The 25,557-nt window shown below is 48.6% G+C and overlaps 1 protein-coding gene across 8 annotated transcripts in view; it reads right to left on the reverse strand.

Annotated features, from left to right (window-relative positions):
• Window positions 1–302: 302 nt before the first annotated feature.
• Window positions 303–25,557, reverse strand: part of OTUD5 (OTU deubiquitinase 5) — a 36,199-nt gene continuing 10,944 nt past the window's right edge. The window contains exons 2-10 of one of the 8 annotated variants that reach the window (XM_063721280.1): window positions 22,273–22,366; window positions 13,028–13,092; window positions 12,767–12,938; window positions 12,535–12,683; window positions 3,929–4,132; window positions 1,947–2,148; window positions 1,729–1,842; window positions 1,234–1,395; window positions 303–1,005 (exon numbers count right to left, since the gene is read on the reverse strand). In XM_063721280.1, coding sequence (XP_063577350.1) covers window positions 1,271–1,395; window positions 1,729–1,842; window positions 1,947–2,148; window positions 3,929–4,132; window positions 12,535–12,683; window positions 12,767–12,938; window positions 13,028–13,092; window positions 22,273–22,366 — 1,125 coding nt within the window. In that variant the 3' untranslated portion in view covers window positions 303–1,005; window positions 1,234–1,270. Of the gene's footprint in view, window positions 1,396–1,728; window positions 1,843–1,946; window positions 2,149–3,928; window positions 4,133–12,534; window positions 12,684–12,766; window positions 12,939–13,027; window positions 13,093–22,272; window positions 22,367–25,557 lie in introns of all 8 variants that reach the window. The other 7 variants (XM_024240757.3, XM_063721282.1, XM_009234831.4 and 4 more) reach the window with 7 other exon arrangements.

Raw genomic sequence — 25,557 nt, forward strand, 5'->3', positions numbered from 1 at the left:
GGCAGGCGGAGAAGCTGGAATTGAGGCAAGAAGTTCAAGCTCACAGTCCTCTGCTACCATCACCCCCCCCAGGAAACAGGGTAGGCAGGGGTGGGGTCAGCAGGCAAAGACGCAGCTTTTCCAGTGGTAATAGGTCCAGAAGGAGGTTTAATAAGCAGCAAATCAAATACAAACTCCAGGCCCCCAGACAGACCCTGCCGGAGAGCATTCACACCTCTGAGGTCAAGCCAAGGTCCGTGCCATTGCATCCTCTGCCCAGAGGCCCACCCAACCCCTGCCCCACACAGAACAGAGCCGCTCAGGGAAACTGACATTTGGTTTTATTGTGCCAAGGACATTACAGATGGCGGATCTTGTCAACACCTGCAGGGCACGGGTGCCCCATCTGCCAAGGCTGCTCCCACACTCCCTACACTTAAATCCCGGGTGGCAGCCATAATCCCCAAAGATGACCCCCACCCCAAGATTCCAAAGAGGCTAGTGGTGGTGGAAGCAAAAGGAATGCAGCAAGGTCAGGGTTTCATTGTCCAAGCCGGCCTGACACCTGCCGCCCTGCCCTTGCCCAGTGCACACCCTAGACCCTGGGCCGGCCTCCATGCAGCTGGAGGCCAGAAGACAGCAACCCATATCTTTGCGCCCTCCTCCATGCCCCATGGCCTGCCTGCCCAGAAAGATGCCACCTTCACAGAGCCAGTGCTGTCGTCTATATCATTTTTGATTAGTTGATTTTATAAGATAAAAGTACATTTTAATAAAGAAAAAATTCAACATTGAAGGCTCAGACGTTCTTGGGGTACTGGGAAGGGAAATTTCCCACTTCTTCCTCCCACCTCCCTGGCATCAGTGTCGGGGGGGGAGGGTGGCAAGTTTTTCTCATCTTGGAAGGAATGGGGGCAGGGAGACTTTCCTCTGTCTGAATGTCTCTCTCCTCTGGGGCTGCCTGGCTGCCAGTTGGTCTGTCTCTGTGTGCCTCTTGTCTATCTTCGGCACCCTTGCCCGAGTCCCCTGTGGAATGCAGGGATGGTTCTGTGCGGGGTGGGGGTGGGGGGGCAACAGGGCACGTCAGCTGGCAGAGAGACAGGTGATAGTGGCAGCGGCAATGAGAGAGAGCGCAGGGGTGGGCTAGCCAGAGGGAAGTGAGGAGGAGGGAAAAGAGGGGAGAGCAGAAAGAACAGAAGGAGGCAAGAGGGAAGAAGCCAAAGAAGGTGAGGTGGCACCGGAGAGCAGGAGTACTGGGGTTGGGAGATGGTGTCCAATCCCTGGGTCTCCATCAACTCTTGTCTGGGGGCGGGTCTCTGTGCACTTTGTTTTTCTTCATACTGTCTAGGTATTCCTGTTGGGACACTGCCAGCACCGACGCTAGGATCTCATCATCATCCCAGTCATTCAGACCTGCTGGGCGAGAGGAAGAGGAAAAGGATGATGGAGTGCTCTCAGCCTGCCTTCTCCCCACCCTGTGCCGACATCTGGGGCTCTGGAGAAATCCCATAGGGCCCCTCCTCACTCCTTTCTCAAAACAGAAGGATCTGCTAAGGCCTGTGAAACCCCACTTAGACCCCAGACCCTTCTGGGGCAAATTCCTTGGATCTGAAAAATCCCCTCCAGTGCCTCTCCCTTTTCTTGGGGAGATGGCCAGAGGCTCCAGAAACCCCCTCTCAGGACTTGCCACTTCTTCCAGTCTCTCCCAGCTCCTAGCAGCCTCCATCCCCCCAGACAAAGGAGGCTTACCAAAGGCAGAGGGGGACATCTGCTGAATGAGGGCCCGGCACTCCAAAGCAGGGTAGAGGGACACAAGGGGGGAAGTTGCCCGGTCGGCCCCTGCCGAGAACTGACTGCTTGTACCTGAAGCAGACGGACAGTCAAAGGTAGGGACCCAGGATCCAGGACCCAAGACCCAGGCAGTGCCTGCTAATTCCCAGCACATTCCCTGTGGGCAAGTCACTGACCTGGCGCACAGGGCGAAGGAGGTTTGGCAAGAGCTAAAACAGTGCCTGGGGAAGGGGGCTTCATGCCCAATTCAGCATGCAGCTCAGGGTGCTCAGGTGACGAGGCTGAACTCCGCTGCCGCGGAGACCGGCTAGTCCACTCCTCCAGGCCACTGGAGGCTGCTGCTGTGGCCGAACTGCATGTGGCGCTGGCTTTCCGGGGCTGCAGTGGGGAAGGAAAATGCGTTAAGGACCACCAGCAGCCATGACCTTCCTGTGACCCATCTCTGAATGCTGGCTCCCTTCCCAGGACTTTGGCTATGATACAGCTTCTACATAGGTCAACATCATCCCCACACGGTGGACCACAAGGCTCCTCACAGGACAGAGGTGGAGCTCCTTACCCTTTCTCTCACACCCCTACAGCCAATCTGACAGGAAGTCATTACCTCTATCTTGAAAATAGATCCCAAATCAAACCCCTTCTCACCACCTCCACTGCCAGCACAGGCCACCAGTCACCTGGCCTACTGCAGTAGCCTCCTCCTCACTGGCCCCTGCTTCTGCCCTCACTCACCAGACTCCACTGGATGACTAGCAGGCAAGGCAATCTTATTAAATCCCCAACCACATGCTGTCCGTCCTCTGCTCACAATCCTCCCATGGTTTCTGCCTCTCTCAGAGTAAATGCCAAAATCCTCGCCACAGCCCACAAGCCCTACCCAATCGGACTCACAACCTCTCTGACTTCATCTACTACTACATTCTGTTCGGATACACCGGCCTCCCTCTGGGCTGTGTCTGAGTTGTACCAGGTGTGTGGGCCTGCTGTCCTCCCCTCCATGTGCGCTCAGCTAACTCTCACCTTCTGCAAGGCTCAAATCTCACCTGCTCTGAGGCCTACCCTGACTGCGCTATTTCATACTGTGAACGCACATTCCTGCTCAGCCCCTTTATCCTGGCTCTACACTTTCCATCCACAGCACTTCCCAACTAATTTATTCATTATATTTATTATTTTATTTCACTCTGCAAAACTGTGAGCATCACAAGGACGGGGATCTTGATCTGCTGGGCTCACCTATGTATCCCCATATACTGAAAACAGGGCCTGCCACAGACTGGTAATAGGTATTTGTGGAATAAAACTCAGCTCCTTCAGCCGGGTGCGGTGGCTCACGCCTGTAATCCCAGCACTTTGGGAGGCCAAGGTGGTCGGATCACGAGGTCAGAAGATGGAGACCATCCTGGCTAACACGGTGAAACCCTGTCTCTACTAAAAATACAAAAAATTAGCCGAGTGTGGTGGCAGGCGCCTGTAGTCCCAGCTACTCGGGAGGCTGAGGCAGGAGAATGGCGTCAACCTGGGAGGCGGAGCTTGCAGTGAGCCGAGACTGCGCCACTGCACTCCAGCCTGGGCGACAGAGCAAGACTCTGTCTCCAAAAAAACACAACTCAGCTCCTGCCAGCCAACATCTACAATCACTCCAAACTCCTTGTGATTTTACAATTCCTCAGATGCTTGTCTGCCCCGCCCCGCCCCACTCCCCTAACAATTCAACCTTCCTCTGTGAAGACTAACCGGAGCCCCCACCTCCACTGATTTCCCAGCCAGGGTCAAGGACCCCACCAATGAGTTGTCTCCGCCAACAGACGAGATCGTTGAGGGCAGAGTAGTCCAGATCTGATGTTACATTCTCAGTAGAGACCTGGCACACAAGGGCAGTCAACAAAAGCTTGTGTCTCTGAAGCTATCCATTATTCCCTTGTGTCACCAGCGGCATAGCTGCCCTCCTCTCACTCCTTAAGTGCCTGTTCTGCACAAGTATTTAAAGTTCCAAGGTACAATGCCAAAACTAAGACCAAGATGAGTTACAGATGGTGCTGGATGCTTCCTTCCCTCCCAGATGTCAAAACTGCTTATTTTTTTTCTGCTCGCTTGAGGGCAAAGCATGAGAAGTAATGAGTTTTTGGCCAAGCCTGTGACAGAGTCCATGACCCACCTGGCTGGGGCCTCGGACCTGGCGAGCTTGTTTCTCCTGATCCCGCAACCACTGCAGGTAGGATTCCCGAGCCACCTGCTCCTCGATGGCCTCATTTGTGGCCTCCCAGTCCGTGGCCCGTTTCTTGTCTTCTAGCATCTGCTGTTCGATCCATGACTCCTCCGATGTTTTTATGGCATTCTTCATCAGAGACTGCTCTGCAAACTGCAAGGAGGGAGAGGAACAGGGATGTGCAATAACACACTGAACCTGCCCAAGAGCCAGAACAGGCTCAGCGAGGTAGGCCCACAGGCCCCAGAAAAAAAAAGGAGACAGGAAAGCAGGCACTCCCACAGAACAACACTCCGCAGACTACCTCTTGATTGGGGACCAGGGGAAAGCAGGCTTGGGATGTGGGACCTGTCATTCCAAACTTCTATGCTTGTAAGACCTGATTCCAACCCCCAAACCACCTCAACTGAGGCACTGAGACTGGAGCAGTCAGGTGCCTTCCAACCTGGGACTTTTTTTTTTTTTTTTTTTCTGAGACGAAGTATCGCTCTGTCGCCCAGGCTGGAGTGCGGTGGCGTAATCTCGGCTCACTGCAACCTCCGCCTCCCAGGTTCAAGTGATTCTCCAACCTCAGCCTCCCAAGTAGCTGGGATTACAGGTGAGCGCCACCACCCCCGGCTAATTTTTTTGTATTTGTAGTAGAAATGGGGTTTTACCATGTTGGCCAGGCTGGTCTTGAACTCCTGACCTCAGGTGATCCACCTGACTCGGCCTCCCAAAGTGCTGGGATTATAGGCGTGAGCCACTGCGCCTGGCCCTGGGCCTTAATTTAAAGAAGCCCCATCCAGTGATGACTGTTTCATAATGCTGAGGACTTTCTCACACATGTGAGCAGATGAGACACATACAAAAATTAGCTCTGTGTGCACAGGGTGGAGGGAGTATTCAAGCATGTGAGGGGTTGGGGGAAGTAGTGGGTGTGTGAGGGAATAAGGGGGCAGTATCAACATGGTGTGGGGTGCTATGAGTTACAGGACACTACATAAGAGTACTGTTTTTCAGGCTGAGATCCAATAGCATTTTTTAAAAATAGAAAATATCAGAATATATCCCAGGGAATAAGTGCAAATGTTGTTTCATGAAGCTTTAGTTAACATTATTTTAATGCACATATACACATCACACACAAATGCATATATGCTAAGTAATCATGTAAAATGTATTCTTTTCTTTTTCCTGCAGACCTTGCATTCAGATAAAATGTAATTTTTTACTGTGAATAGTTTAACACAATTCGTAAAACTATGTTAGAACAAGCCAATTAAAAAAATAGTCAAAAAATCTAACCACTCTGGCAGTGTTAAACACACTCCAAGTGTTTTTTCTACTCACTCACTCAACAACAATCAACACAGGAGACTTCTGTGACCAAGTGTGCGGGCTAGGGGGAGGGTGTTTTCCCACACAGCAAGCAGCGGACACCTGGTGTCCGTCCTCCAATGCAATTCAATACCCAGAGACAGCCTGGGATCCCACAGGTTGAGGGCTCAGTCCCACAAGACTCCCCCCAACCCCCTTCGAACACCAGTCGAAAGTCTGGGCCTCCAGAATTTCTGACTGACCAGCTATAAATTGGGATTCCCACAATACTTTTTTGGGGGTTCAACTAACTTGCTAGAGCAGCTCACAAAACCCAGGAAACACGTCTGCCAGTTTATTATAGAGAAAATTACAAAGGATACAGATGAGATGCACAGAGTGAGATATGGGGGAAGGGATGTGGAGCTTCCATGCCCTCCCTGGGGTGCCACCCTCTAGAAAATTCCATGTATTCAACTACCCAGAAGCTCCCAGAACCCAATCCTTTTGGGATTCTTTGGAAGCTTCTTTCTGCAGGCATTATTGATTATGCCATTGGACACTGGTGATCAAGCTAATCTTCAGCCTCTCTCCCCTCCCCAAAGGCTGGGGGATGGGCTTAAAGTTGCAAACCTCTAATCCTGCCTTGGTCTTTCAGGTCACCAGCCCCCATCCTGAAGCTACCTAGAGGCTGCCAGCCATCAGTCACCTCATTAGCATACAAAAAGGCATCACTTTGGAGATTCTAAGGATTTTAGGAATTGTATGTCAGGAAGTCACAAACACAATTCACCAAAGAAGCTATACAGATGGCAAATAAGCATATGAAAAGATGCTCAACAGCATTTGCCAATAGGCAATTCCAAGTTAAAATAATGAGATACCACTACACACCTAAGAGAATGGCTAAAATCCAACACAATGACAGTATCAATTGCTGGTAATGCTGAGCAACAGGAACTTCCAAATCATTATGGTGGGCATGCAAATAATACAGCCACTTTGGAAGACAGTTTCTCAGTTCCTCATAAATCAAAACATAATCTTACAATGCAATCCAGCAATCTTGCTCCCAGGTATGTATACAACTGATCTAAAAACTTAGGTCCACAAAAAAACCTGCATGCACATTACAGAAGCTTTATTCATAATAATCAAAAACTGGAAGCAACCAAGAATGTCTTTTAATAGGTGAATAATTAAACTGGTACCTCCATAAAAGGAACATTAAGTGATAAGAAAGAAACCAGCTAACAAGCCATGAAAAAACATGGAGAAACCTTAATGCATACTGCTAAGTGAAAAGAAGCAGTCTGTCACGTTGACCATTTTAAATTCAGGGGGAAAAAAAGCAAATTGCCTGCAGGTGGCTCACCCCTGCAATACCAGCACTTTGAGAGGCCAAGGCGGGAGGATCACTTGTCCCCAGGAATTTGAGATCGGCCTGAGCAACACAGTGAGACCCTGTCTCTACAAAATAAAAATATTTTAAAAGTTAGCCAGGCATGGTGGTGTGTGCCTTTGGTCCCAGCTACTTGGGAGGCTGAGGTGGGAGGATTGCTTAAACCCAGGAGGTCAAGGCTGCAGTGATATTGTGCCACTGCACTCCAGCCTGGGCAACAGTGATACACTGTCTCAAAAAAAAAAGAAAAAAAAAAGCAGTATGAAAAGGCTACATACTGTATGATTACAATTATATGACATTCTGAAAAAGGCAAACCACAAAGACAATAGATTAGTGTTTGCAGGAAGAGGGAGGAAGAGAGGGGTAAGCATATGGAGTATGAGGAATTTTAAGGGTGCTCAAACTATTCTGAATAATACTGTAATAGTAGATACATGACATTATACATTTGTCAAAACCCATAGAATGTACAACACAAAGAGTGGACCTTAATATATGCTATTTAAAAAAAAATCAGGAAGGCTGGGCACGGTGGCTCATGCCTGTAATCCCAGCACTTTGGGAGGCCAAGGCGGGTGGATCTCCTGAGGTCAGGAGTTCGAGACCAGCCTGGCCGATATGATGAAACCTGTCTCTACTAAAAATACAAAAAATTAGCTGGGCATGGTGGCGCGTGCCTGTAATCCCAGCTACTCAGGAGGCAGAGGCAAGAGAAGCACTTGAACAACGGAGGCTGATGTTGCAGTGAGCCGAGATCGCACCACTGTACTCCAGCCTGGGTGACAGAGCAAGACACTGTCTCAAAAATAAAAAATAAAATAAAATAAAATAAAATAAAAATTAGGAGATCTATGGCCAGCGCGGTGGCTCACGCCTGTAATCCCAGTACTTTGGGAGGCCGAGGCGGGCAAATCACCTGAAGTCAGGGTTCGAGACCAGCCTGGGCAACATGGTGAAACCCCGTCTCCACTAAAAATACAAAAATTAGCCAGGTGTGGTAGTGCATGCCTGTAATTCCAGCTACTCGGGAGGCTGAGGCACGAGAATTGCTTGAACTCAGGAGGCAGAGGTTGCGGTGAGCTGAGATCATCGCACCACTGCACTCCAGCCTAGGCGACAGTGAGACTCTGTCTCAAAAATAAATAAATAAAAAATTAGGAGATCTGAGATCCCAGCATAGAATGCAAAAATGTGACAAAATAATACAAATGTATTACAAACATATGAAACAACCTTGGCCGGGTGCGGTGGCTCACGCCTGTAATCCCAGCACTTTGGGAGGCCGAGGCAGGCGGATCATGAGGTCAGGAGATTGAGACCATCCTGGCTAACACGGTGAAACCCCGTCTCTACTAAAAATACAAAAAATTAGCAGGGTGTGGTGGCAGGCGCCTGTACTCCCAGCTTCTCGGGAGGCTGAGGCAGGAGAATGGCATGAACCCGGGAGGCGGAGCTTGCTGTGAGCCGAGATCACGCCACTGCACTCCAGCCTGGGAGACAGAGCAAGACTCTGTCTCCAAAAAAAATAATAAAAAAAAAATAAAATAAAATAAACACCCTCATTTGAAGGGGGTGGCGGTACAAGTAAGTCACTTTCAAAATGAATGGAGTCTGTAACACCAAAGGCAAAAAAGAACTATATGTAGCATTGTGCTATAGTGATAAAGTTGTTTCCCACGGGAGTACGGGTGAACAAGTGTGATTCTGCTACCTGTGTATATGGAAGTGAGCAGTTACATAAATGGACAGTAGGAACCAGTGCATATACATCTGATGGCATATCTACTGTTGGAGTGGAAATTTGCAGATGAACAAGGGGAGAAGGCTAGAATGAAGCATGTGATCATGGATCTGAGTTGGAGACATCAGTAAGGATTCATGTTTAATATAAATACAGATGGTTACAGGTAGAAATATTTATAGATATGTGTACAAAGGCCACTATACATACATGTAGCTCCTTGCTCTATCAGCTGAGAGGGCCTAGAAGCATGGACAACCTGATACTGAAGAGCACATTCAACACCTAGGTCTTGATTTCTGTTAACAGTCTCCAATACATTCCAGGACTCTCTAAAGAAATGGCTGATTCAGCTGGGCGTGGTAGCTCACACCTGTAATCCCCGCACTTTGGGAGACCGAGGAGGGTGGATCACCTGAGGTCAGGAGTTCGAGACTTCAGCCTGCCCAACATGGTGAAACCCCATCTCTACTAAACAACACAAAAATTAGCCGGGTGTGGTGGCGCATGCCTGTAATCCCAGCTACTCGGGAGGCTGAGGCAGGAGAATCGCTTGAACCTGGGAGGCAGAGGTTGCAGTGAGCTGAGATGGCGCCCTTGCACTCCAGCCTGGGCAACAAGAGTGAAACTCCCTCTCAAAAAAAAAAAAAAAAAGACCATATTGATGTAAATAAATAACTGGAAAAATTAATAAATTAAGGATGAGTTAAGGACGAGACACAGATCCTCCTTGAACAATTCCAAATAATCTATGTAGATACTCTACTCTCAAGGGGATGGGGCATAACGATTTCTTAGGTGTGGGCTGCACATAGTGACTTCCTTCCACACAGTACAGTATGGAAAAGGTGGGAAAGAGTAACCTTGGGTGGAGAAACCTAACAAACACTACTTCTGCCAGTTGATCAAGGGTAACACCAACAGGCATAAATGACACTCATAGTATAAACTCTTGAAATGATGTAATGAGAATGGCGCTTTACCTCTGTGATCTTCCTCCCTAAGACCCACAACCCTAGTTTAAACATGAGAAAAAGTCCAAAAGAGACATTTCCTACAAAATATTTGATCAGTACTCCTTAAAACTGTCAAGGTCATCAAAACAAAACTAAGAAACTATCAAAGATAAAGGGGCCTAAGGAGACATGCAGACATCATTTAATAGTAACGTATTAGGCCAGGCATGGTGGCTCACGCCTGTAATCCCAGCACTTTGGGAGGCCGAGGCGGGTGGATCACCTGAGGTCAGGAGTTTGAGACCAGCCTGGCCAATGTGGTGAAACCTCGTCTCTACCAAAAATAGAAAAATTAGCCAGGTGTAGTGGTGGGCACCTGTAATCCCAGCTACTCGGGAGGCTGAGGCAGAAAAATCACTTGAACCCAGAAGGCGGAGGTTGCAGTGAGCCGAGATCACCTCATGGCACTCCAGCCTGGGCAACAGAGAGAAACTCTGTCTTAAAAAAAAAAAAAAAAAAAAGTTTTAATATTGGTTCGCACATTGTAACAAATGTACCATAATCATCTGAGCTGTTAATAATAGCAGAACTGGGCCAGGCGCGTTGGCCCACGCCTGTAATCCCAGCATTTTGGGAGGCCGAGATGGGCGATCACCTGAGGTCAGGAGATCGAGACCAGCCTTCAACATGGTGAAACCCCATCTCTACTAAAAACACAAAAATTAGCTGGGCGTGGTGGCGGGTGCCTGTAATCCCAGCTACTCGGGAGGCTGAGGCAAGAGAATTGCTTGAACCCGGGAGGCAGAGGTTGCAGTGAGCCAAGATTGCACCATTGCACTCCAGCCTAGGTGACGAGAGAGAAACTTCGTCTCAAAAAAAAGATAATAATAAAATAATAATAATAATAATAATAGCAGAACTGTGTTTGGGAAAAGAAGGATATGTGGGAATTCTGTATTATCTCCTCAGTTGTTCTGTAAATCTAAAACTGCTCTAAACAATTAAGTCTATTAAATACAAAAACTTAAAACATTCATTTTTATTTTTTCTTTCAGACAGAGTCTCGCTCCGTCATCCAGGCTGGAGTGCAGGGGTGAAATCTCAGCTCACTGCAACCTCCGCCTCCTAGGTTCAAGCAATTCTCCTGCCTCAGCCTCCCAAGTAGCTCGGATTACAGGTGTGTGCCACCACACCCGGCTAATTTTTTTTGTATTTTTAGTAGAAACAGGGTTTCACCATGTTGGCCAGGCTGGTCTCGAACTCCTGACCTCAGATCCTCCCACCTCAGCTTCCCAGTGTTGGGATTACAGGCGTGAGCCACCGCACCTGGCCAGAACATTCATATTTTTGAAGAAAGAAAAAGAGGAAGCTAGGTGCAGTGGCTCATGCCTGTAATTCTAGCACTTTGGGAGGCCAAGGTGCAAGGATCACTTGAGCCCAAGAGTTCAAGGTCAGCCTCGGCAATATAGTGAGACCTTGTCTCTACAAAAAAAAAAATTTTTTCATTTTTTTACAAAAAATTTTTTAAAAACACTGGCCAGGCATGATGGCGAGCACCTGCAGTCTCCCAGCTACTCGGGAAGGCTGAGGTGAGAGGCTTGCTTGAGCCTGGGAAGTGAGGCTAGCTACAATGAGCCTAGATTGCCCCACTGCACTCCAGCCTGGGTGACAGAGCGAGACCTTGTCTCTCCACCTGCCCACCAAAAAAGAAAATGAGCCATTAAACCAGGACAAGTCACAGATGAATCTTAAATGCATAGTGTTAAGTGAAAAAAGCCAGTCTGAAAAAGCTACATACTGTACATTTCCAATTATATGACATTCTAGAAAAGGCAAAACGAGAGTCAGTAAACAGATCGAAAACAAAAACAAGAAAATTCTGAGAAACTGTCACAGCCAAGAGGAGATAAAGGGGACACAACAACTAAATATAATATGGCACCCTGGATGGGATCCTGGAACAGATAAAGGTCATGAGGGAAAAACTGAGGTAATCTGAGTCAAGTATGGTCTTCAGTTAATAATATGTCGATATTGGTTCATTAACTATGACAAATGTACTATGTTAATACATTAATCATAGTGAGGCATATGGGAACTCTGTAATATATTTGCAACTTTTTTTTTTTTGAGACAGAGTCTCATTCTGTCGCCCAAGCTGGAGTGCAGTGGCACAATCTTGGCTCACTGCAACCTCCGCCTCCCAGGTTCAAGTGATTCTCCTGCCTCAGCCTCCCGAGTAGCTGAGATTACAGGCACCCACTGCCACGCCCAGCTAATTTTTGTATTTTTAGTAGAGACAGGGTTTCATCATGTTAGCCAGGCTGGTCTTGAACCCCTGACCTCAGGTGATCTGCCAGCCTCGGCTTCCCAAAATGCTGGGATTACAGGTGTGGGCCACCGTGCCCAGCCTCTTTGCAGTAATTCTGTAAATCTAAAGCTGCTCTAAAATTAAGTTTATTTAAAAACAAAACAAAAAAGAACCCTATGTTGGAGGGTGTGTTGGTGTTAGGCTATGTGTTTCCGAAAATGAAGCAGGAGTACTTTGTGTTTGTAGAAGTGAAACCTGAATAGAAGATACCAAAATCCTCAGCAGATGACTATGAGAGAGAGAGAGAGAAATGAATGAGAATCTATCAGTATGTGCTGGGAAAATGCACTGCCACCTTCTGAACACCTACTAGGACCCAGGCCCAGTGGGAGGTGCTTTCTGTATCAGCCAAGCTGCCAGCCTGGAATACTTACAGAATCTGCCTAGATCACACAGCCAGTGAGTGGTGGGGCCAGGCCTGTACCCCATGTCTCTGTGACCATGGCTGTCTGTAACCACTATGATCCCGGGAGAAAGATCCATGCCAAGATGCCCAGAGCAAGCCCTGGCTCACTGCTCCCAAATAGGATTCCACATCCTAAAATGCCAGCCCTCAACGGGCACAAAAGATAGGTAAGCCAACTCAGACAGGCAAACCAAGACCAAAGAACAAGCCGTGATAGATCACCTTAAGTAACTCTCTATTTTTTTTTTTTTATAAGGGTGAGACCTCAGGGGAGAGAGGCGACAGGATATTTTTGTGAGTTAGGGGCAAAACAGACTCCAACAGAGGTTTCTGACCTCTATATCCAGCAGCCATTCTGGGCACAGGGACTCACTCACCCCTGGTTTGAATGATGGCAGGCCCAGCCCCACACCAATGGTGGCCTTGTTAGGATTCACCACTGAATTATAGTGGATATTCCGATGGTAGCTAACACGAATGGGTTCATCCTCGTTTTGATGTATCCCATGGAATGTGTTGATGGGTTCTGCAGAGAAAGAGAAGGAGGGAGCATCCACAGCAGGCCAGGTTGGGCAGGCTCGAACGAGGCGCCATCTTTCCCTCACCTACCCACTGCAGAAGTACCTGTGCTGTACTGGTACACCTCCACAGGACGGTTGTACATCTCTGCCATGGCCTGCATCTCAATGTGGTTGCCATGGCAATTGTTTTTCCGCTTCCTGTTAATGTAGGTGGTAAAGTCCTCTGTGACATAGTTGGAGAAGTAGTCGGCATTCTTCATCTGCAGAATAGATTGGAAGGTTAAGGTCTGTGTGGAGAAGAAATCCTCCCACCCTGCCCCTCCCCCAAAGGCCTCCCCTATTTTCTCACCAGATAGTCCATGCAATGCTTTCGCACAACCTCATGCATGTCCTGGTCTCCATACACCTGGTCAGCTGTGGGGGCAGAAGAAAGCAGCAGCTAGGGTCAGAGATGCCAGAGAAGAGCTCTGAATCACAGAACATCCTTTGGGGAGGAGGAACTGGGGGACCAGGGAAATTCCCTTTTCTACCCCAAGGCCTGGAGAGTTCTTGCCCTTGTAAGGCTAGAACGGGGTCATGGAAAAATAAGGCAGGCAGGGCCAGACTTGAAGAACAAGAGAGTGCAGGTGAGAGGAACACAGCCACAGGCCTCTTGGGCAGATGACTTTGTCTAGGGTACACGTGGCCACTCAGAGAAATCAACAACATTCTAAGTTCCACAGGTTGGCCTCAAACCCTATTGATTCCCACACCCCCTCTTCACTTTCCACATGAGGAAACAGAGGTTCAGGGGGAGTTTGTGGTTTGTCCAAGGTCACAAAGAGTCACTTTGTGACAGAGTCAACTCTGAATTCAGTTTTCCTGACTCCCACGAGTCAACATGGCCTTTGTAGGTTGAAAAAAAAAGGGAACAAAGACAAAAAAAAGGAAAGAAAAAAAAAATGGGCTCCAAGCCCAGTTCTGCCAGATACTGGAGAGTTGAGTGACCAGAGGCAAGTGACCCAAGTGTTCTGAGCCTCATATACCTCATCTGTAAAATGGGAAAGAAAGGGATAACAGGCCAGGGGTGGAGGCTCACACCTGTAATCCCAGCACTTTGGGAGGCCAAGGCGGGCAGATCACTTGAGGTCAGGAGTTCGAGACCAGCCTGGCCAACATGGTGAAACCCCGTCTCTACCAAAAATAAAAAATTAGCCGGGCATGGTGGCGGGCGCCTGTAATCTCGGCTACTCAGGAGGCTGAAGCAGGAGAATCGCTTGAACCCAGGAGGCAGAGGTTGCAGTGAGCCAAGATCATGCCACTGCACTCCAGCCTGGGCGACAGAGTGAGACTCTGTCTCAAAAAAACAAAAAAACAACAACAAAAAAAAGAGAGGGATAACCACATGGCAGGCCTTTTGTGGGGATTAAATGAGATAATGGGTATAAAATAACTACCACTGGGCTTGGGACAGAGTAGCCACAGAGTAAATCAGAATTCCTTCCTCCATAGGGAGGCCTGAATGTGGGGTACTGTGAAGGTGACAGAGGTGAGTAAAATCCTGCCCCTACCTTCGGGGAGCACACAGTCTAGTAAAAGAGATAAGACACACATGCAACTAACTTTAGCTTAACTCAGGATGGGCAGCCTGTGGCCCGAATAGTCCAGGCGTCGTGAGATTTGGTCAAACTAAGGCGAGAAGGAAACACACTCCCTCTGCTTCGCTTGAGGATCTTCACACATGCCGTTCCTTCTCTTCAGGACGCTCCTTCCATCCTCGTCAGCTGCCTACTTCTCAAACACCAATGTGTTCTTTATTTATTTATTTATTTATTTATTTATTTGAGACAAGGTCTCGCTCTGTTGCCCAGGCTGGAGTGCAGTGGCGCGATCATAGTTCACTGCAGCCTTGACCTCCTGGGCTCAAGCGATCCTCTCGCCTCAGACTCCCAAAGTGCCTGGATTACAGGTGTGAGCCACCGCGCCTGGCCCAACATGTTCTTTAATACAGTTCCCCACTACCCAGGACACCTCTATCACCAGATTTATCAAAGGTGTGCATAGACTTCTGCCCGACCACACTGGGCTCCCACAGAAGGCAAAGGGCAGTTCACACCAAAGTCCACCCCCAGCTCAGGGCCCAATACGGTAAAGGAAATCAGGAAAAGTTTACTGAGCAAACGGATAGGCTGGGTAAGCCAGGGAGCTCTTCTCCCTGTGAAATTAAAGTGGGCCTGAAGATCATGCAAGTCTGATTTCCACTGGTTTTGGGAATTTCCCTTTGTTTCCCCAGAGGACCACTGCTCTGATGGGATCTCCCTGGGGCACAGGGATGGGTCAGGTCACACAGAACACTCCTGAGTTCTTCCCTGTCAGTCTACCTCTCTGAAGAACTGTCAGAAGAACGCCTTCCCTGCCTTCCCCTTCCTACCCTGGAGGGTTCTGTGAGAAAGGCTACTCTGAGATAGAAAATAGGGCCCATGTTTGTCTCCAGTCCTCTTGGAGGTAAAGAGACCTGAAGGGTAAGGGGGTGTGGGGGGTGCGGAGGTTGTGAAGGCGGGAAGGGGGTAGCCCCTTCACCAATGTAAACAAGGATGTGGGTTCTGCGGCCACACTCTCCCCCGCCCTCCCCAGCGGCATTTCCAGCAAGTCACATGTCCTGCACACAGGCTGGGGGCCCCCTGCTGCTGCCTTTCTTAGAAGCCAGGACCACAGAGTCCGCACAGTGAGCTACTTGAAGAGCTATTTCTGTAGGCAGAGCTTGGGGTACTGGGAGGCAGTGCTGTTGGCAGCTGCAGTAAACAGGAACAAAGATGAGAGTGAAGGGGTTAAATAGGGGTTGATTGGCCAGGCTCAGAAAGATAGGCTGAGGTGCTGGAGAAAGCCCATCTCATATGGAAAGGTCAACTGTCATTTCCAGGCCTGGGAGTTCTATCTTCAAGAGCTAGATGCCAGATGCAGGAAAATGGCGGAAAGAGAGGAGACTGTGGAACAGGGAAGGGATCTGGGGGAAAACCCCCTGAGGGTCCCATTTCTCTGCCACTGACCCCTTTGCCTGGCAAAAAGGCTCTGCTGCCTCCTAGCTGTGTAGCAATGGATAAGGCCTTTAACCTCTCTAAGCTGAAATGTCCTCATGCATAAGGTGGAGACAGTAACTCCTCTTCCATCTGCTGGGTGTTGTCAAAACTACACAGGAGGTTTGCCAAGCACCTAAGGCATAGTAGGTGGTCAAGAAACAGGAACACAATTTGTCATGACGACAATCATTCCTTCATATGCTAGTTACCCACGAGTCAGCCAGAATGTTGCCATAACCACTCATGAAGCCCTTCCTCATTTCTGTTGCAATTCCTCAGCCAGAGGAGAGCCCCAAATGCAGACCTAGGATGCATGTCCTCTCCTGGCTCTCTACCTTTAGTGAAACCAAAGGTCCAGAAGTCTACCTCTAGGCCCTTAGTTCTAACAAAACTTCAGCAGTTAAATTAATATCAAATTAACAATACAGGCTTCATAAAACAGGGTCCTAAAGTATGGACGAGTTATGACACTTCTTTACTTATCTGTAAAACGTAAAATACCACCTTCTCTCCTCAATCCTATGATGGCACTGATAGGTGATATGGTTAACATGTACCTAATCACAGCTTTTGAGGAGGGAAACACACCACACTGATTATAAGGTATACCCTAAGTTTGGAATCATTAATGTGGAAGAAAATATACATCTCCAAACCAAGGAAAACAGCAATAGTACCACCCCAACAAGGGAGAATAGAAGGATTTCTTCAATAATATAAGGCAGAAAAAGCATCTAAGCACAGAGCTAAACACATAGGAAGTACTCAACAAGAATTCATTTTTAGCCAGGTGTGGTGGCTCATGCCTGTAATCCCAGCAATTTGGGAGGCCGACGCAGGTGGATCACCTGAGGTCAGGAGTTCGAGACCAGCCTAGCCAACATGGTGAAACCCCATCTCTACTAAAAATACAAAAAATTAGCCAGGCGGGGTGGTGGACGCCTGTAATTCCAGCTATTTGGGAGGTTGAGGCAGAAGAATCGCTTGAACCCGGGAGGTGGAGGTTGCAATGAGCCAAGATCACACCACTGCACTACAGCCGGCAACAAGAGTGAAACTCTGTCTCAAAAAAAAAAAAAAAAAAAAAAAGAATTCGTTTTTCTGACTTTCCTAGCTCCACCTCTGTCCTCCAGAAAGCCCACCTCTTCCCAGAAGGCTGGCACACAGGGCTGGGGGCCAGGCTTGACTTCCCTGTGGAGGGGTCTGAGGTTGGGGGGATGACCTGCAGAGGTAGGGGAATTCAGAGAACTTGTTTTGATAGAAACTGAAACTCCTCCTCTTGCTGACGCTGCACTTGTGGGCAATCTGCACCTGTTCTCCCCTCCCAGAGGCCAGCTGGAAGGGGGTCCCCCACCATTCTACCTCTGTTCCCATCTCCAACAGGGCTCAGAAATTTTCAGTACAATACTACAATTGGTCCCACACCAAAGACTTTTCACACTCCAACTCATTCTATCCTTACCAAAACACTCTTACTTTACTCAGGAGACACAGAAATGTGGCAAAGCTTGCCTGGGATCACAGATTTAGGGGGGTGAAGGGGAGGCCAGGCTCTCAAAGGGTAACTGCTGGCCCCAGCTGATATTACCACCCTCACCCCAATCTAGCCACCATCTTAGTCACCTTACTCCCTGGGGCAGGACCTGATCTTGTGTGCCTCAGTTTCCACACCAGCACAAGCAGGAATCAGCTAGAACCCAGGAAAGGCATGGGAGAGGGCAGAGATTATAGATATCAGGGGCTGTATTTCTCCCTAGGGCCACAAAGGCCAATATGAACCTTACCTTCCCCATACACACCCCACTTCTTTCCTTTTTCTGGACACACAGAGACACCAGTATAGAAATGCACATGTGTATACACATACAGCAGAGCCTGCCAAAGATGCTCCCTGAGGCCAAATGCTCACCCAACAAATCCCACAACAGAGAACTATCACATTCAATGAGTAGATGCCCTTGCCACTTCAGAAAAGACTGAAGATGTGAGGCTCTATAAACTAAGGGACCCCCTACTCCTCCAACCTCCTTCCTGGCCTCTGGCAGGGTAGGTGGAGGGCAGGGGAAATAACCAAGAGCTCTAACAGACTAGCCTCAACCTCTCTCCTCTGTTGCCCGGGGGAAGTCCTTATGTAACTAATGTAATGTAACCAATAATATACCCAGATTTATGTTAAGAAGCAAGACATGAGAGCCTGGATTATCTTCCTATAGGGTTCTACCATTTGCTTTAGAGACATCTGAGAACTGCCTACTTACTCCCCAGGTAGCTGCCTGCCTCCCAGAAGAGCCATAGCAAGTTCCACTAAGGGCAAAAAAGGAAGCTAGGTGTCTACAGGGAACCTAAAAACAAACCACACAAACGTGCGTACACACAGCTGCAGAGGGAGACAGGGACTTGGTCTGCTCCCCACTACCTTCCTGGTCCAGTGGGAACCCTGGCCCCACTGAGAACCAATCTCCTGAGGAGATGAGCCAGGACAAAGGTCTCACTTGCCTGTCAAGCAGCTGTGGTGTGACCTGGTCTGTGGTCCCAACTACCCCAACTAGCATACACTCAGTGGGAGAGACAGAACTCATCCCCCTGGATAGTCTGGTTCCTGAGATGTGTGCTCCTCTGCTCAAAGATTCCCACTGCAAGGATGAGAAACTTGAAGGATACAGGGGAGAGAGAGGCTGAAGGAAGCTGGTGTACAGGAAATGGCCCATGGGAAACTTCTTTCTGTGGCCTGGTTCAACCTCAAATACCAATGTTCTGACACTGGTTGTATGACCTAGATAGGGTAGGGTCTTGGCTGTCTCTTGAGGCCTCAGTTTCCCCATTTATAAAACAATCAAAATTGATCTCAGATCCATCCCTCCTAGTGCTGATGGTTCATGTTCCAAGATCAAAAGGCCCAGAAGAGTGGGCCTAGCTAATGTTTCTGGGCCTCATCGTGGTAACATGCACAGCCCTTGCCACTCCCCCATGGCCCATGTAGAAACAACCATGTGGCCTCCACTCTGCCCACAGAAGCTAGCACCAGGACCCTGGTCAGGGTTAGAGGTTTCTGCTGAGTCAAAGCCACATGGAGGGAGGGAGCAAGGGAGAGATGCAGAGTCATGTTTCCAGGAGGAGGTTATCTGAGCATAACAGGGACAGGGTGGGCCACAGGATACCTCTGAGGCTCAGGTTCCCACCTCCACTCCACCCAAGCCTTCACTGATGCTCATCAATCCCCAATAAGAGGAGGTGGGAGAGAACTGAGCGCAAGCAATGGATATTGCTTAACTCAGGGGAACCAATGGCAGGCAGGCAGCTACCTGGAGAGTAGGCAATTCTCAGAAGTCTCTAAAGCAAATGGTAGGACCCTATAGGAAGATAATCCAGGGGAACAGAAGGCAGAAAGCCACCTGCCTCAAGACTCCCAACAACAGAGGTCCACGTGCTCCTACTTGGAGGAGGTAAGGTCCCGAGAAGTCAAGGAACACAGCCAAGGTCATCCAGCCAGTTGACAACCAAGCTAAGAAGCTAAGGATCCTAGGATCATAAAAAGAATGTGTCCTGGCCGGGTGTGGTGGCTCATGCCTATAATCCCAACACTTTGGGAGGCCAAAGCGGGTGGATCACGAAGTCAGGAGTTTGAGACCAGCCTGACCAACATGGTGAAACCCCGTCTCTGCTAAAAACACAAAAATTAACCAGGTGTGGTGGTGCACGCCTGTAATCCTAGCTACTCAGGAGGCTGAGGCAGAAGAATCGCTTGAACCCGGGAGGCAGAGGTTGCAGTGAGCCAAGATCACGCCACTGCACACTCCAGCCTGGGCGACAGAGGGAGACTCCAACTCAAAAAAAAAAAAAAAAAAAAGAATGTGTGTCCTTTGGACACCTCTGGGAACTTCCCAGGCCAGCTCTGGCTAATGGCCCTGAGCATGTCATTTCCCTTTCTATGCTTCAATCTTTTCACCTGTCTCATGGGATAACGATCCAAGTTTTGCAGTGAGCCTGAAGCACCCAGCTGAATGCCTAGCACACAGCAGGCGTCAAGGAAACAGTGACCTCTATGTTTGCACCCCGCCCCCCCCCCCAACTCCAACTCTCTGCTCCATGATCCTTCCACTATTCAACACATGGCAGGAAGTCAGCCTGTAGGGCTTCACACTATAGTCTAAGCTGACTGCCATCTGTCCCCATCAAGGCGAGGCTGGAGACAGAGGGGCAGCAAGAAACCCAGGGACAAAGTCCCCTTCGCAGGCACATGTATTATGCACTTTGCACCAAGGAAACCTCCAGATAAGGTCTAGAGACCAAGGGCCATGTACTTCGGGGGAGAGGCCACAGGACTTCTGAGGTTTTACAGAGAAAAGCTAAAGGCAGCCCAGTCAGGGGAAATGTGTAGCCATAGTGCCGATAAGGAAAGGCCTTCAACGTGCCCTGGTCAGCTCTTCCTCTAAGTAGAGGCCCTTTACTGAAAGCCCCAGTGGGAGGAAGGGTCGGGGGTATTTGGGGAGAACAGCTAGATACACACGCATGCACGCACGCACGCACGCACACACACTGCTCTTGATACGAGTTACTACAACAAGCCAGGTCCTCACTAGCTAACCCCAAGGGTCGGGGGTATTTGGGGAGAACAGCTAGCTAGATACATACATACATACACACACACACACTGCTCTTGATATGAGTTACTACACAAGCCAGGTCCTCACTAGCCAGCCCCGAGGCTTACCCTCAATGACTGCCCAAGACTCAGATGCCCGCTGCATTTTCTAATCCTAACTCCACCAGAAGCCCTGCTTACCCCACATCCAGCCTGAGGTCTCAACACAGGGCCTAGCACCTAACAGGCCCCCACCTACTCTTTCTTTGCCTTTCTTTTGTCCAAGATGCCCCGAAACCCAGCTCTTCCTCTGGGAAACATCCCAGGGAAAACACAAACTTGAGCCAGAGGGGTAGGAGGGGTAAGTTTTTTTCCCATCCAATAGAGCCCATTGCCTGAGCCTCTTCTGCTTGGCAGAATAGAGAGGAGACCATTCACTCCACCCTTTCAACAAACACATGTGACTCTGAGGCACCAGTGAAAATGGCATCTGGGTTTTACAAATGCTACTGTTCCATGAGGGTCTACCATATGTGTCAGGCACTAAAGGCATTTGCCAAAGCAACTTCATTAAATTGTTACAGCATTAGGATCTTTTAGCCCCATTTTACAGATGAGGAAACAGCCTCAGGAAAGAAGAGCTGCTTGCCTAAGGTCATACCAAGAATCAGTTGTGCAGCCAGGGATGGAGCCTAAAACACTCCAGCCCACCAGTAGACATGGGGGGTACCCACAGACGGAGAGAATAGCAGACCAAGAAAGAACTCAAAGAGGCATTGAGAATCAACACCATTTCACAGACGGAAAGACCAAGGCCAAGTGTCACAGCAGTTATGAGTCAGGGCCAGAACTAGAAGGTAGGTCTTCTGACTCCCAGCTCAAAGCTCCTATCAGAGGGCACTTTTCCTTGGTAGATATCAGAGCACCAGAGGGAGGATCAGGTCACATTCCCAGCTTCCCCTTCACTCTAGCACAGGACCTCACAACTACTTGTTGGGTCACAGACTCAGAGCCAAAATGGCCTCAAAGATCTAACTCAGACTGGATAACAGATGGTATTAAGGCATTATTAATTCTGTTAGGTGCAGTAATGGCATTTTAATTATGTTAAAAAGAAGAGAGTAAGTCTGTATCTGTCAGAGAAACATACAGAAATATTTACGAATGAAATGATCCAATGTCGGGGTTTTGCTTTAAAAATATTCTTCTTTCAGGGGAGTGAGAAAGAGTGGGCGGGATAGTGATGAAACAAGGCTGGCCACATATTGACTATTTTGAAGCTGGATGATGGGTACATGAGGGTTCATCATTCTCTCTACTTTTATATAAGTTGAAAAAAAAATTCTATGATATAAGAAATTTGTAAAGATCTAGTCTGATAGCCCCCATACACACAGACTGAGGAACAGAGACCTGCAACACACCAGAGATGGGATCTGGGTATAAACCTAGGGGTCATACAGCCCAGGGTGGCAGCAGTGTGCTATGGTTAAGAGCATGGGCCTCAGACTAATCTAACCCAGACACTGAATCCTAACTCTACCACTTATTATTTTACTCCAGAACTCTACCACTTATTATTTTACTCCAGACAAGTCACCCACCATCTCTGAGCCACTTTTCTCATCTGACAAATGGAAGCAACAATAGTCCCTAAACTCACCTAGCTTAGAGGGGAATCAAAGAGGTTTCCTGTAGCCCCTGACAGAACAATGTGTCCCAAAGGATATTATTTTCTTTATCACTCTTCTTGCTGTTATTATTCATATTAATCTTGCACCACTACAACGTCTCAAGACCCACGGCTAGAGGTCAGATACCAACTTGAGGCTGGAGCCTAGAGTCCCTAAAAGATTAGCTAACTCTGCCTCAACCCTGTCTCAGGGGCTATTCCTGATAACTGGGACACAGCTTAGGGGCAGCCCTAGGCCCTTAAGGACTAAGGCAGAGACTCACCTACAGCCCGGAAGAGACAGGCACCATCCTCCTTCATCTGCTTGATGATGAAGCCCTTCTTGTCTCGTAGGGCCTTTTCAAACCAATGCTCCTGCTGGAGGGAAGAGGTGGGGGTCAGCAACAGGGAAAACTTGTACTCCCTCCCCAGGGCCCCAACCTCAAGCTCCCGAGAGACCTAGATCATTGACAGAGAGGACGCTGGCCAAGGTAAAGTTCTCAGCCCTGTTTGACCACTCCATGCATGTGAAGTAGGAGACTCTTTTAGGGAATTAGTTGCTGAGTGAAACTAAGACTTACTTCCAAAAGGGTCCTAGGTGCCCTGAGAACAGTGGCCCCATATGCCTTATGACTTCTGTTGACCTTGCAGGGCCTGGCCCAGGGAGCCACACTGCCCTAGGCAGCCAGAGACTCAGACCCAGCAAGTGTGTGGGTGGAGAATGTGGCTCTACCTCAAGGAGTTTCATCTAGGAAAGGTGGTGAAGAGGGGGTAACTAGCAAGAGCCTAGATCCTGAACCTGACAAAGGGCTAGAGGATTCCAAGATATGCTATAGGCCGGGCGTGGTGGCTCATGCCTGTAATCCCAGCACTTTGGGAGGCCAAGGTGGGTGGATCACCTGAGGTCGGGAGTTCGAGACCAGCCTGACCAACATGGAGAAACCCCGTCTCTAATAAAAATACAAAAGTAGTCGGGCATGGTGGTGCATGCCTGTAATCCCAGCTACTCGGGAGGCTTAGGCAGGAGAATCGTTTGAACCCGGGAGGCAAGAGGTTGCGGTGAGTTGAGATGACGCCATTGTGCTCCAGCCTGGGCAACAAGAGCGAAACACCGTCTCAAAAAAAAAAAAAAAAAAAAGAGATATACTCTAGAAGGCAAAAGTGTGCAAACAATGCTCTCATCTGTGACTCAACACATTTAACAGATAGATATCTACACACATATACATATGTATGTATACAAACACACGTACACAAAATTGGGAAGGCTAGACAGCAAAATATTATCCCTAAGTCCTGGTGTTATCAGCGATTTTATTGCACTTTCCCTTTTATAAAGTTATACTAAACCCAAAAAGCTTTGAAAATCAAGTCTTTTTTTTTTTTTTTTTTTTTTTTTTGAGACAGAGTCTCGCTCTTTCGCCCAGGCCAGAGTGCAGTGGCGCTATCTCGGCTCACTGCAATCTCAGCCTCCCGAGTTCACGCCATTCTCCTGCCTCAGCCTCCCGAGTAGCTGGGACTACAGGTGCCCGCCACCATGCCTGGTTAATTTTTTGTATTTTTAGTAGAGACGGGGTTTCACCATGTTAGCCAGGATGGTCTCGATCTCCTGACCTCGTGATCTGCCTGCCTCGGCCTCACAAAGTGCTGGGATTACAGGCATGAGCCACTGCGCCCAGCCCAAAAGTCTTTATCTAATTCATTTGGCATCATAACCTGACCAGAACTGACAAGAATCTATTTATCCCACTTGGGGTGAATATTCAAATATTTCAATGCAGAAAACATTCAGGTGTTTGATTATGAGGTGCTGCCTCAGACCCTGCTGGAGGTGTTATGTAATACAAAGTATACACTAAGTTTTATAAATTCTGTATTTTTCCTAAATTCCAAAGCACACCTGGCACCACGAAGGTTCAACTTAAATGAACCTGTACAAATGCGTATTTTTTTACTAAAAAAAATAATGACCACATAACCTCTTAAAACATAACTTTCATTTCAAAACAAAACCAACCAGAAGCAGCAGACCTTTCCTGGGCCCCTCACGCCCTCTGCTGGCTACCAGAAGCAGCCAGCCTGACCCAGCAACAGGGCTGCAAACTACAGGATCCCAAGCCTGCTCCTTGTGGACACAGGCCTGCCCAGGGATTTATAGGATCTGGGGTATTAGAGACCAGACATAGGGGCCCACCTATCTGTAAGGCCATTTTTCCCCAGCTCAGGCAAGGGGTGGAACCCATCCCCTAAGAAAGCCAGAGGAGAAGCATCTCTGACAAAGTTGTAAGCACAAGGTTTGGAAGGCAAGAGCTCTGGGTTCCAACCCCAGCTTTGCCACACACTTGCTGTCCGGTATCAGTCTCAGTTTCCCATGGAATGGGGGATATGTTGATCTACCGGACAGAGCTGTCCAGAGGTTCAGAGGAGTTTCAGGACCTAAAGAAGCTTTGTAAATAACATACCATATACTGGGGGAAGTTGTCGCCAATCACAGAAGAAGAGATCAGCACAGAGATTATGTACAACTGAGAGACCCCCAGAAAGTCCTAGGTGAGTAGCAGGACAGGAGGGGAGGAAGAGGTGACAAGGGAATACCCAGCCAGCCCCATCATCAGGGCCCACACCGCAGGAAAATGTGGCTGGATTTCTAGAGATGGCAAAGACACCTGGAAGCCCTTAATGAGCTTCCATGCGCAGCACAAGGACTCCTGTTTGTGAACAACATTCCAGTGGTCCAGGTGCCCCTCCTTGCCCCCAAGCCTGTGGATTAACACACTCCAGCCAGTTACGCCCAAGCCCATCCTAGCCACACAGGGTCAGCCATCTCCCAGAGTCATGGGCCTGCCCCAGCCAGGGGTCTCCAGCAGGGATGGTGCAACCACAACTATAGTCCCAAACCTGACACAACAATGGGTTCTTAAAAAGAAGGGAACGCAGCGACTTCCTGGCTTTGGAGAGAGGGGAAAAAGAGAGGAGAAAAGGAGATCAAACAGGAGAGGGGTTCCTACTTATCCATTCAAGAAAGACTTACCAGGTAGTTACTAAGTAAGATACTGGGCTGGGCAGTGAGGACAGTGAAATGAATTAGACTTAGTCTCCACTCTTGATAAGCTCACAAACTACTTAGCAGAGGGGCAGGGAAACAGGTAACCACCACAAGGTATGAACAAGGCTGTGAAAAATGTAAATGCCAGGTGTTATGAAACAGAAAGAGGCTGGGCGCGGTGGCTCTTGCCTGTAATCCCAGCACTTTGGGAGGCCGAGGCAGGTGGATCACTTGAGATCAAGAGTTCAAGACCAGCCTGGCCAACATGGTGAAACCTCGTTTCTACTAAAAAATACAAACAAAATTAGCTGAGCATGGTGGTGCACGCCTGTAATCCCAGCTAAATCAAGAGGCTGAGGGAGAAGAATCGCTTGAACCTGGGAGGCAGAGGTTGCAGTGAGCCGGGATCACACCACTGCACTCTAGCCTAGGCGACAGAGTGAGACTGTCTCAAAAAAAAGAAGAAAAGAAAAGAAACACAGTCATTGGGCCAGGCGCGGTGGTTCACACCTGTAATCCCAGA

Source organism: Pongo abelii, chromosome X (genome assembly GCF_028885655.2).
Source record: "Pongo abelii isolate AG06213 chromosome X, NHGRI_mPonAbe1-v2.0_pri, whole genome shotgun sequence".
NCBI classification, from domain to species: domain Eukaryota; kingdom Metazoa; phylum Chordata; class Mammalia; order Primates; family Hominidae; genus Pongo; species Pongo abelii.